This window comes from Heteronotia binoei, chromosome 9 (assembly GCF_032191835.1).
Source record: "Heteronotia binoei isolate CCM8104 ecotype False Entrance Well chromosome 9, APGP_CSIRO_Hbin_v1, whole genome shotgun sequence".
Lineage (NCBI taxonomy): Eukaryota > Metazoa > Chordata > Lepidosauria > Squamata > Gekkonidae > Heteronotia > Heteronotia binoei.
The window spans coordinates 57,023,586-57,036,604 of NC_083231.1; the positions used below are offsets into that span (position 1 = coordinate 57,023,586).

The 13,019-nt window shown below is 47.5% G+C and overlaps 1 protein-coding gene across 2 annotated transcripts in view; it reads left to right on the top strand.

The window, feature by feature from the left end:
* The window catches only part of GATB (glutamyl-tRNA amidotransferase subunit B), a 106,087-nt gene that overhangs the window by 78,295 nt on the left and 14,773 nt on the right, over positions 1–13,019 (top strand). For both annotated transcript variants that reach the window (XM_060246654.1, XM_060246655.1), the window contains 2 exons: positions 1,379–1,512; positions 2,338–2,416. In XM_060246654.1, coding sequence (XP_060102637.1) covers positions 1,379–1,512; positions 2,338–2,416 — 213 coding nt within the window. The remainder of the gene's footprint in view (positions 1–1,378; positions 1,513–2,337; positions 2,417–13,019) is intronic.

The following is a 13,019-nucleotide window of genomic DNA, read 5'->3' on the forward strand; positions in this document are numbered from 1 at the left end:
TGGCCTCACCCTCTCACCTATTAGATGTTGAGTGTCATGAGCCCTGATGAGGAGAAGCTGGAGGGATTAACAGACCTGGAAGAGTTGCCAGCCAGTTCCTCAGCTGAACAAACAGCAGCTGGCCCATCAATCACTCTCCAGGCACCAGTGTTAGCTGTTGACAATCAATCTCCTGTTCCCATCTCAAGAGTTCAAAGCAGGCTCCGGAAAGAACTTTCAGAGCGAAGACATGAGGCACGCCGATGCTTCAGATCTCTCAGCCCTGAGTTCTAGCAGAGTCACTGCCACCCAGGGAGCAGGCTGATTGAGACTCCCATATAGCTCCCACCCAGGACCTGGTAACCTTGTGGAAGCAACAAGTCTATTCTCTGGCTTGCATCCACGCTCCTTCCTGATCCCTGTCATGATTTTCTTGGCACCCTGGCCTTTTGGCTTTTGGACATTAACTTCTGATTCTGGTTTGTGATTCTGCATCGGTGACTTGGCTCCTGCTTGACTTCCTGGACTTTGACCTTGGACTGGCCTTGGACTCCTGTCTGCCTGTACCCTGAGAACGTGACATTGAGCCTCTTTGGCCATTGAATGCCTTTTGTTTCATCTTGGATCTCTCTTCTCTCTCTGTTATTTGGGCTTGGAGCTGTAGCAAGTTAGCATTTTTGAAGTTAATCTGTTTACAGTAAGTTAGGTGTACCCACTTTAATATGTCATATAATATATGTGAGTTTTTACTCTATTTTATTGTATAAATTATTAATGTATTTTAAATTGATTTGTTAGAACTTTGTGTAGTGAGCCGCCCTGAGCCCGCTTCGGTGGGGTAGGGCGGGATATAAATCCAATAAAATAAATAAATAATATAATAAGATGTGCTTCTGTTTTTGTGAGTAAAATTCCTTTGTCTTTTTATCATTGGAGTCAGATCATTGTTGTAATTTGTTTGAATAAGCATTTTCCCCTTAACTGGGAAACATGGGAGAACCAGGTGTAAAGCTTGCCATGCTTCCAAAGCAAATGATTTCTTTTCTTTTCTTTTCTCTAATCAATTTGATTAGCTGAGCAGATTAAAATAACATTGTTTCAGCATCTGCTACCACCACAGTGCTGAGTTTATTCTCTCACTTCTCTGTCCCTGTGTAATTTTTCTTTTAAAATTACCCTCTTCTTCCCTGCACACAAATTACCCCTCTTCTCCCCTGCACTTCGGGCTTCCTCTGCCTTCTTGTGGCTGGCTCTGCTTCCCATGGCAGCCATTTTATGGTTGTGCCCACCACCCTGTGCCAGAATTCTAAAGGTTCCCACAGGCTTGCAAATCTGGCTGGGGTGTCTGTAAATGTGTGAGTTGTGTTGCTTGTCCATGCATTGTTCCCTTTCTTAACAGAATGAAGATGGCCTAATGGAATTCTTTGAAACTGTGATGACAGCTACACAGATGAATCCTAAACAAGTTATTGGCTGGATTCTGAAAGAGATTCTTGGCTATTTGAAACAGCATAACCTAACGGTAGAGGAAAGGTGAGGTTTTAAAATCCACAGTGCTTTGAGCAAGTGTATCTTGTACATGCATTATTCATCTTTTGTATTAGTAACTTTTAAAATTCTTGAGGTTTTGTGCTTACACGTCCATGTCCCAGAATTTAGATGTCATAGTAATCTGTCAGGTTTAGTATGATCCATATGTAGGTGTTATTCCACTATAGTGGACAAGCATTCCCAACCTGTCTTACTTTCAGTATACTAGAGGGATGGGGTTTGGTGGCTTTTATATGATTTAGGAAGCTGAAATTGTTATATGATACATACCACAGTATAGATTCTGTCAACATTGCATTATTTTGAATGGGTTGCAGATTCTAGCATACTTTCAGATGCATTTTCTCATCCATACTTGAGAAATTAATCTTTCTTAAATACAGCTAGTACTGGGTTGGAGCATCTATGATTGATGCTAATGATTGATGCATAAAGGCCAAACAATTTATGGAGGAAAGAGGGGAAGTTGACACATTCCATGACTGGCTCTGCACATATCCAACTTGGCTTATCTTAGATTGTTCATGTGAGTGCACATCAAAGCAGCACTGAAATGCTGTGCCAGTCAGCTTGTGTGACACACATCAACTTGTGTATCTGCTTTTCCAGGTTAAAAAAACAAAACCCACCTGCAAAAAAAGCAAAGATGCTTGAGTCACTTCACAGGCTTTCTATGGGTATTGAAGAACATGGCCATGGAAATAAAGGGAATGAGTTTGCACATTTCTAGTCAAGATTAAGCTGTTAAGTAGATTATGAACAGTTTGTACTGTATTTCTGCTTACCTAATTATCTTGTGTGGTTTAGTCCAGTCAGCCCTCTTCTTTTGGCTGAACTTCTGAATCTTCTAGAAAGTGGAATGATTTCCTCTTCAGCAGCCAAAAAAGTGAGTGCTTCCTTTCTGGAACATTATCTTTCACGTGTGTGTATTATTTTACATTGCAATTCAGTCCCTAATTCATATGATTTAGTCTTTCCACAATTCCCATCTTTTTATATTCAGGAAACAGGGATAAGGAGGAATAGTAATTAATGCTGTAAAGTGGACTGGTGTGTAGGCCAATCCATTCTGTTGCCATGCAGAAACAAGTCCCAAGTGGTTCAATTAGGGTGACCATAATGTCTGAAGGCCAGCCAGGGACACCTGGGGGGGGGGGGAAGGTAGGGGTGTGCGCGCGCGTCGCCGGAAACAGGAAGTGACGTCACTTCCGGCGATGTCATGCCACCGCCGGAAGCAGGAAGTGACACCACTTCCTGTGACATCATTTCCCCGCGTCACCTGCCGGAAACGGGAAGTGACATCACTTCCTCTGACATCACTTCCCCCAAATGACATCATTTCCCCCAAATGCCACTGCCGGAAACAGGAAGTGACTTCACAGCACTTCCTGTGACGTCCCCAAAAATCCCCCAAATATCACCGCCGGAAACAATTTTGTTCTCAAATCCTGTATATACTTCATCAGTATATGGGATAAGGCACTTTCTCAACTGTGCTGCATAATGCAGCCTATTTATTTTGTCCTGTTTGCTCTGTTGGCTCTATCTGCACCACCTTCATCACTTTCGGGGTGTGGATCCCCCAGTGGGGTGGTCTCCCGACTCCCTCCGCCGGCTGTTTCTGATAGCCCTGCGCCCCCTCTTTCATTTGATATGTGTCCCGTGCGGGTGCCACCCTCCCGCCGGGAGATGCCGCAAAATGAGCCCCCTTGAGGCTTATGGCGGCAGGGCTCGGGGGAAGCGAGCTAGACTGCTGTTCTTTTGAGGGGTTATAGAGTGTTTCGAGCCCGTCCCTGTGGCATCGGTCTCATAGTTGTGGGACCCAGGGGGCCGGCGCAGCGGCCCGCCGAAGCAGCCTGTCACTAATAACACAGGTCGAGATGCAGGACAGGAACCCGGAAGTGACCGACAGGCTGCTTCAGCAGGCCGCTGCGCCGGCCCCCTGGGCCCTACAACGATGGGACCGATGCCACAGGGACAGGCTCGAAACACTCTATAACCCCTCAAAAGAACAGCAGTCTAGCTCCCTTCCCCCGAGCCCTGCCGCCATAAGCCTAAAGGGGGCTCATTTTGCGGCATCTCCCGGCGGGAGGGTGGCACCCGCACGGGACACATATCAAATGAAAGAGGGGGCGCAGGGCTATCAGAAACAGCCGGCGGAGGGAGTCGGGAGACCACCCCACTGGGGGATCCGCACCCCGAAAGTGATGAAGGTGGCGCAGATAGAGCCAACAGAGCAAACAGGACAAAATAAATAGGCTGCATTACGCAGCACAGTTGAGAAAGTGCCTTATCCCATATACTGATGAAGTAAATACAGGATCTGAGAACAAAATTGCACCAGAAGACACAAACACAAAGCTCCCTTACACTGAATCAGTGCTTGGGTCCACCAAAGTCAGTATTGTCACATAAGAACATAAGAGAAGCCATGTTGGATCAGGCCAATGGCCCATCCAGTCCAACACTCTGCGTCACATAAGAACATAACAGAAGCCCTGTTGGATCAGGCCAGTGGCCCATCCAGTCCAACACTCTGCATCACATAAGAACATAAGAGAAGCCCTGTTGGATCAGGCCAGTGGCCCATCCAGTCCAACACTCTGCGTCACATAAGAACATAAGAGAAGCCCTGTTGGATCAGGCCAGTGGCCCATCCAGTCCAACACTCTGCGTCACATAAGAACATAAGAGAAGCCCTGTTGGATCAGGCCAGTGGCCCATCCAGTCCAACACTCTGCGTCACATAAGAACATAAGAGAAGCCCTGTTGGATCAGGCCAGTGGCCCATCCAGTCCAACACTCTGCGTCACATAAGAACATAACAGAAGCCCTGTTGGATCAGGCCAGTGGCCCATCCAGTCCAACACTCTGTGTCACATAAGAACATAAGAGAAGCCCTGTTGGATCAGGCCAGTGGCCCATCCAGTCCAACACTCTGCGTCACAGAAGAACATAACAGAAGCCCTGTTGGATCAGGCCAGTGGCCCCTCCAGTCCAACACTCTGTGTCACATAAAAATATAAGAGAAGCCCTGTTGCATCAGGCCAGTGGCCCCTCCAGTCCAACACTCTGTGTCACATAAGAACATAAGAGAAGCCCTGTTGGATCAGGCCAGTGGCCCCTCAAGTCCAACACTCTGTGTCACATAAGAACATAAGGAGGGAGGGAAGGGAAGGGAGGGGAGGAAGGGAGGAAGGAAGGAAGGAAGGAAGGAAGGAAGGAAGGAAGGGGGAGGGAGGGAAGGAAGGAAGGGGGAGGGAGGGAGGGAAGGAAGGAAGGAAGCGGGGAGGGAGGGAGGGAAGGAAGGAAGGAAGGAAGGGAGGAGGGAGGGAAGGAAGGAAGGAAGGGAAGGGAGTGAGGGAAGGAAGGGAGGGAAGGAAGGAAGAAAGGAAGGAAGGGAGGAGGGAGGGAAGGAAGGGAAGGGAGGGAAGGAAGGAAGGGAGGGAGGGAGGGAGGAGGGAGGGAAGAAAGGAAGGCCGCCCCCCGCCCCCCCCCGCGCTTTCGGCCCCCTTACCTGATTCCAGGGCGGCGGAGAGTCCAGCGGCGGCGGCGGCGAGTCCTGCGGGCCTGCGGCGGCGGCCTCGCGGCGAGGGAGGGAGGGAGCTGCCGGCGCTGGCCTCTGGAGGCCTCCAGGGACCAGCGCCGGGCCTCTCCGCTACCGGCGGTGGCCTCTGGAGGCCTCCAGGGACCAGCGCCGGCTGCTCCGCGGCTTCCCCGCGGCCTCCGCTGGTCCCTGGAGGCCCTCCAGAGACTCTGGAGGGCCTCCAGGGACCAGCGGAGGCCGCGGGGAGGCCTTCGCTGGCCGGCGCTGGTCCCGGAAGGCCTTCCAGAGGCTCTGGAAGGCCTTCCGGGACCAGCGCCGGGTCCTCCGCGGCTTCCCCGCGGCCTCCGCTGGTCCCTGGAGGCCCTCCAGAGACTCTGGAGGGCCTCCAGGGACCAGCGGAGGCCGCGGGGAGGCCTTCGCTGGCCGGCGCTGGTCCCGGAAGGCCTTCCAGAGGCTCTGGAAGGCCTTCCGGGACCAGCGCCGGGTGCTCCGCGGCTTCCCCGCGGCCTCCGCTGGTCCCTGGAGGCCCTCCAGAGACTCTGGAGGGCCTCCAGGGACCAGCGGAGGCCGCGGGGAGGCCTTCGCTGGCCGGCGCTGGTCCCGGAAGGCCTTCCAGAGGGCCTCCAGGGACCAGCGGAAGGGGGGAGGGCCTCCAGGGACCAGCGGAAGGGGGGAGGCCTTCCAGAGGGCCTCCAGGGACCAGCGGAGGCCGCGGGGAGGCCTTCGCTGGCCGGCGCTGGTCCTGGAAGGCCTTCCAGAGGCTCTGGAAGGCCTTCCGGGACCAGCGCCGGGTGCTCCGCGGCGTCCCCGCGGCCTCCGCTGGTCCCTGGAGGCCCTCCAGAGACTCTGGAGGGCCTCCAGGGACCAGCGGAGGCCTCCGCCACCGCCGCCGGGCCGCGCGCGCGGGCGGGGAAGGCGGCGAGTGAGGGAGGGAGCGTCCCTGCGCAGGCGCAGGGACGCTCCCTCCCTCACTCGCCGCCTTCCCCGCCGGCGCCCGCGGCCCACCGCCTCCGGGGCTGGCTAAACCGGGACCTTTAATGGTCCCGGTATAGGCAGCCCGGGAGCCGGGATTGGGTGGCCAGAACCGGGAATGTCCCGGGAGACCGGGACGGTCTGGCCACCCTAGGTTCAATAGGACTTGATTTTAAGCAAATATGCATCAGGGTGCAGTCTTGGTCTCAAATATGGCACACACAGAATTTTAACAAAACAATGCTATGAATCACTTTGTCTGATTTATTTTTAATGTGTCAATGTGGTTAATGTGGCATGTAATCTAAGAATGTCATTTAGGGTGAATGACAGTCCCTTGAAAGTAGCTGTTTAATTTGAATGATCTGATGGAAGCAAGCTTTACTGTGTATCTGCATAAGCATAGCCTTAAATGTGAACTTTCTGGAGAGCTAATCACCATTTTTTTGATTATAGGGTATGGTTTATATGTGCTGTCATTCTAGAGTAGCAGTCCCTCCACCCTCGAAAAAGGTTGAGGTGGTATTTGCACTGCAAATTTAGGCAGAGCTACTCCAGCCTAAACCTCGTGATTTCAGTATTCTTAGCCTACAGTAACTTTGCATTAGCCTTTGAATTATAGTTACATGTTATCACATTTTTGTAAGCAGGATTTGGCCTCTGCTGTAACCCAGCTGAATGCCTCTTGATTTTGCAAACAGTGAGAATTTATTCTTAAACAAGATAATCCAGCCTCTTTTTTTTGGCTTTGCTTTGAATTTTTCTTCTATGCTTACTTAGGGAGTTACTGGAATTTGGTTCATTCTTCTATGCTTACTTAGGGAGTTACTGGAATTTGGTTCATGATTTACTGTTTTAATATTTTGGGGGGTGAGGGGAAGATTTATATGAATTTAAAGCCAGGTTGATGGGATACAGCATTACAATACTGGGGCTGTTTGTTCAAAAGTACGGCTTTCAGACCCAAGTTCTTCAGTTGAGAGCAATAGTAAATTAGATTATATATGAATGGTCCTTAAATGTCTATGTGAGGTTTTTGATCACCTGAGATGCTGTGAGAAAATGTGGACATCTGGGTTGCTGTTCTGAACTAAAGTTCACCTTATCTTATCCAGGATAGATAACTTGGAAGTTTACAGAGCTTTAACATTGGCATAGCAAAGAAAATATAAGTAATATCTCTGTCTTCATCCTACACCTTCAACCATCTCTTCAGCAATAATCTCTTCCTCACCACCACCACTGCCCATGCTGGTTAGCCCTTGATCCTTCAGCAGTATTTTTGTGGTTTTATTAATGCGGTAATTCATATGCTGTGCCTGTAGTTTGGTATTAACAGATCTCTCATCTCTCAGTATTGTTATCTGGGGATCCAGTTTCATGTTCTTATTGCTTGGCATCCTTACATCTCACATTCTATTAGACTGGCAACTCAATCAGCAGCAGAGATCTCACAGTTTTCTATATGAATGGTGGACAATATATCCAGGCAGTCATTGCAGCCTGTGCAGCAAAAATAGGAACACAGTTGCCATGTGGTGCGCCTATTTGGATTGAAGGGATTGTAAAAATAAAAGATAAATTTGATAGGCCATTGTTGTATATAGTTCTGTTGTAGTCCACGTGGCTTTTAACAGTATAATTAAAGTATATACATATTTTAATATTGGTATTTTAAATAAATAGCACTGTTTCACAAATGCATAGACGTCTTACAAAAAGTGGAGACTTTAACTTAGTGTAATTATACTTTCGTCTTGCATGGCTTCATATAAGTAACAATATATGTTTCTACTGGAAGACCATGACCTAATGCATGTGGCTTTCCAACAAATGCATGTTTTTCACTATATGACCTTGCAATCTACTGTGGCATTCATACATAAAAGTGCCTTTTCACCCTTGGCATGCCTTTGCAATTGTTCTGTAATGTGTGGAGAGGCTCTTAAGCCTCTAAGTGCATTGACTTCTGGGTCTCTATCAAAAGTTTTCTACTCTCTTGCGGAAGGCATTCAGATTTCAATATTTCTTTTTTAGTGTCTGTCAAAACATGTAAAGACATACACGCAACTTAATACAGCAGGGGTGGCCAATGGTAGCTCTCCAGACGGTTTTTTGCCTACAACTCCCATCAGCCCCAGCCAGCATGGCCAATGGCTGCGGCTGATGGGAGTTGTAGGCAAAAAACATCTGGAGAGCTACTGTTGGCTACCCTTGCAAAACAGTATTAAAATGGTGTTGATGTCATGTATCTTTAAATTAATAATTTGTCTAGATTTAAACTTCATCTTAGTGTTAGGAATGCAAGCTAACATTTTGTCTAAACAAGAGACCAAGTAATAATGGCATTGTAACACCTAAGTGTTTACTGCAGTATTCTGTTGAGTAATGCTATAAAAAGCAGAGTCCTTGCCATGTTTAGAGGAGGTCTTAGGTGGGCTGGATGTCTGAAGAATAATAAATACTTCTAACAGTTCTCAGCAGTAGGCAAAGAGATTGGATGGCCTGAGGGCACAAATGTATGCATACAACAGCCAATGAATTTCTGCATTTTGGAGCAGGGGTGACTGAACTGCAGCAGCAAAGGCAAATCCAGCTAGAAACAATGGAAGTATTTGATGGGCCAGGCAAACAAAGACATGCATGTATATAAAGATACATGATAAACACATGCTGTTGTAAGCTGCTGGCAGCTTCAATTTTTAAAGGGTTCTCTTCAAGCTTTGTACAAGTCAATAAAGCTCAAATTGATAAAGGCAGTGAGCTGTGTGGAATGCTGCATGGCAGTGAGAATGTGTCAAAGAGGAGACATGGGTTTGTTATGTAATTATAACATACCAAACATACCAACCAAACCTTTTCTAAAACTATCTGCAAACCAATGAGAGAATCACTCCATGTTCATGGTGCCCGCATTTAGTAGCTTATTAGCTCATATCCACCAAAAAAACATTTCAGCCAATAGTTGGCATTTCTTTTTTTTTTTAAGTCGTTTTAGTAAGTTGAAGTAAAAAGGGAAGGAGGAAAGAAATACAAAAGCAGAAAGAAAGAAAGAGAAAGAAAGAAAGAAAATAGATTATACAAATTGCAATTATTTCTACTATAGAGTAAAGAACCAAGCTTATTCTACCTGCAAGTCTCCAAATTTTAACTGAGTATTACCAATAAATCCTACAACCCTTTTGTGACCCTTTATGCTGTTATAGATTTCTTTTAGTCATTTTATAAATCAAGTCTGTTTGATCTTAATACGCACAAAGAGAGCAAAACAGAAAAGAAAACTAATTTTAAAAATGTGGGGGGGGGGGGGGCACAGGTAAATAAGGAAAATGAATAGCCAATCTTTGTCTAACATATTAGCTTACTTGCTACCAAAGCAAGAGAAAGACTTTATCATAACCTAATCAAACTAATTTATCTATGACAATAAAGGCAAGTTTCTGAGTTACTAATAAAGAGCATATCTTTAAAATTATGTGGTACCTATGTTCTCTAAACTATTATGCATTAACAACAATAGAATATGTGTCTGAAAACAATTATTCAAAATTGTTAAAAGATTTTTAGAGATAATATATGTCCACATGTCATGTTACCTGTAAAGAAAAAAAAAGAGGGTAGACCAGAAATCCCAGTCTACCATATCCACTTATTTATTACCTAAGGAGAAAACAATAGTTTCATTATAACATCACCTCCGCTAAGTTGCTCTACCTAGATTGAAGGAGGGAAAAAACATAGTTAAAAGTAACAAACAGATCATCCCAATTGTAATCCAAATTTCCATTCCAAAATTGTGTACCAGTTCCGTTAAGTTGTACCGGTAATAGCCAAATAAAAGTTAAAGTTTATAGTCCCTTCTTAAAAGCCTTCCAAGTTTTGATTCTCTTATAGCTTGCCATGGACCTGTAGATTTTTGTTAAAGCCTCACATTTCCCCCTTGAATCACTCATCAGCTCTATGGGAAGCATTGTAGCCACAACAAAGTCACTCCCTTCTGTATTAGTGTTGGTCACTCATGGTTTCTTTTTCTCCTTCAGAACTGCTTATGACCCCTCCATTTTTATTTTATTCAGCACATTTTCAGACACTTGTCTATTCGCTTTTCCCGGCTCCTTAGCAAAGTTTTGAACACCTTGGTATGTTTCCTCCTGTAAGTTTTCAATTTGGCTGTATTTTACCAGAAAAGTTTCCACCCGATCTTTTATCAGGTCTGCCAGAAGACCCAACTCCCTGTTGTATAGAAGGTATGGTAGCCATAAAATCCTTTTGATCATCCATTTCAGTTTGCAGCACCAACTTCTCCAGAGTATAAATCAGCCCTGTAACAAAAGCTGATGAATAGCTTAAAATTCCAATTCACCAATCCTTCCAAATCTCCACTTAAAATATGTTTACCTCTTAATTTAAGTTAAAATCACTTCAGTTCCAATAGATCATCAGATATACTTCTCTCACTTGAAGTCACTTCCAATCTTTATTCAGATTATAATATATTGATATTCCAGTTGATGCTTATTTAATTGTAAACTAAATTAGTTCAAATATAAATCTTCAATCCAATTCGTGCTACTAGCAACAATGACAGTTTTTGTAAATTTGTTCTTTTTCATTTTGAAGCTTCTCTTGTGGGGGAGGGGTAATCTTTATCCTCCTCTCCCATCTTTCTGAACAATCATGTTTGGTTTCTGTAACAGGAATTCCATTAGTCAGTAAGTTTGAAAAATAGACTTACTTGCAGAGTAGAGTTTCAGTAGCTGAAGTAGACAAAAGATACATTAAAGAGTCACTAAGATAGGAAAGCAGTCGGGCATTCACCTCTTGATGCCATCATGGCGATTGTTGCGGTGGAGTGTCGGAGCAATAGGGTGCTCGGGATAGCTGCCACTGTTTTCCTCGGCCCCTGTCAAGCTCCTTACTGTCAGGGAACCTTTATCTAGGTCCCCCCTTTATCTAGGTACCCAACTGTGGTACCCCTCCAACTGCCCGATTTTGGGGGGGGGGGCACTGGAGATGAGCTCTGTGGACCACCACCGAAGCCAAGGCACCAACACCTGGAAACAAGATTCTAGTTGGCATTTCTCTTAGTATGCATGTTAACTGTATCTGGTAAGCTGCAGAGACCACCATCTTTCCCAGTCATAGAGGGAGCCATATAATAAATTAGGCCAGTGATCCATATAGTCAAGTGTTATCGCAAGCTTTTATGAGCATGGAAGTCTTTATCCAGGTCTTTTCCTACAAAATGTTTACTTCAGTGTAGTCTGTTAAACCAGAAGGCTGAGCTACATTTTTACTAGGAGTGGGCACAAACCCCAACATTCTGATTCAGTTCGGGATTCAGGCAGATCTTGAACTGAACCCCAAACAGAACCAAAAATGCCCAAACTAAATCAGGTAGTTTCGCTCCCCCCCCCCCCAAAAAAAGCTGTTAAGTTAGACTGGTACCAGGCCTGCAGCCACAGGGAGGGATTGACAACAGGCAGTGTCTCACCCTGGATTTGCCCTCCTTCCTCTCCCAACAGCCATGCCTTTTATGTGTTTGTTTTCCTCTTCCCCCTCCCCTTTGCTTTCCAGTGAGGTGGGAGCTAAGTCGAAGCCTCATGAGCAGAGGGGAGAGACGGGGGAGGTGGGCTTCTCCAGGCTGGAGCTGGGTGTTCCTAGGAACAAAGCTGAGCAGAGCATCTGGCTCTGGGCATCCTGAGGCTATGTTGGAAGTCTGAATGTATGTGTGTGGCTTCCTCCCCTCCCCGCCTTCCTTTCTTGATTTGCAAAAAAACCCTTGCATCTTCTTCGTGGTCTCTGTGCATCACACTTGTGGGATTAGGCGCCTGCGCCGATCTCGATCGGTAAACTTCAAAGCTGTGGATTTCCGCGGGCCGACCCAGCGCGCATGCCCAGGCGCCCCACCGCGCATGCCCACAGGGACGGCCGCGGACATCCCGCCAGTTCTCTTCTGACCGCCGCGCTGATCGGTTGATCTCTCCGCCACGGTCGGTGAACTTTCTCCTTTTCGGATTTGCATAGTTAGCTGTATATAGTTAGTTTCGTAGTTAGATAGTTTAGATAGTGTAGGTTTGTTTCCTTATTTTTATCGAGAGAGCGGGCTTCCTTTTGTTTCCCGCCCTTCGGGGTTGGGACGCCCCCCCCTCTCTCTCTTCGTTTCCCGCTTTCCTCCCTCGTATGGAAAGGAGGTGGGGATTTTTTCGTCGCTGCTCCGAGTGTGGGAGCAAGATTGCCCCACCAGACGGCCATTCGCTCTGTTTACTGTGCTTGGGGGAGCGACACAAGCCTGATTCCTGCCCCCATTGTGCAAAATTCTCGAAGCAGACGCGCAGGAACAGAGCGGCCCGTCTTGCAGCTGCCCTGATGGAGCGAGCGCTCTCCCCGCGAGCGGACCAGACTGAATCCGGGCCCGGCCAGACGGATCAGTCGTCATCGACCCCAGTCGATACCGAGCGGCCCGTCGTTACCGACCAACCCCGGAAGCGATCCGGTTCGGTAGCCGCTTCAGAGTCCTCGGTGCCGATAAAAAGGCCCAAGGAGGACAAAGGGATGCCCTCGGAGAAAAAGAAGCTTAAGAAGTTAAAGCGATCGGACTCTCAGTCCTCTCCAGCATCCCCGGTCGATCCGACCGCGCCGATTGTTCCGCCGCTGAAGCTCTTCGCGTCACCGGTCAAGCGCCCGGGCTCTCAGCTGGCGTCGATGTCGACTCAACTTATCATCTCCGATTCGGAGTCGGAGATCGAATCGGCACAACGCATCGGTACCCGGCACAGTCCAGCCGAAGGATCGGTCTCTCAGCCTCGGGGTTCTCCTGCTCGACAGCGATCTCCTCGTCGGGACGGCTCCCCGGTTCGACACCGATCTCCCCGTCGGGATCGCTCTCCCGCTCGGCACCGATCTCCTCATCGGGACCGATCGTCCAGCAGCCGATCTCCGCGCCGCAGAGATGACGACCCTTCACCAC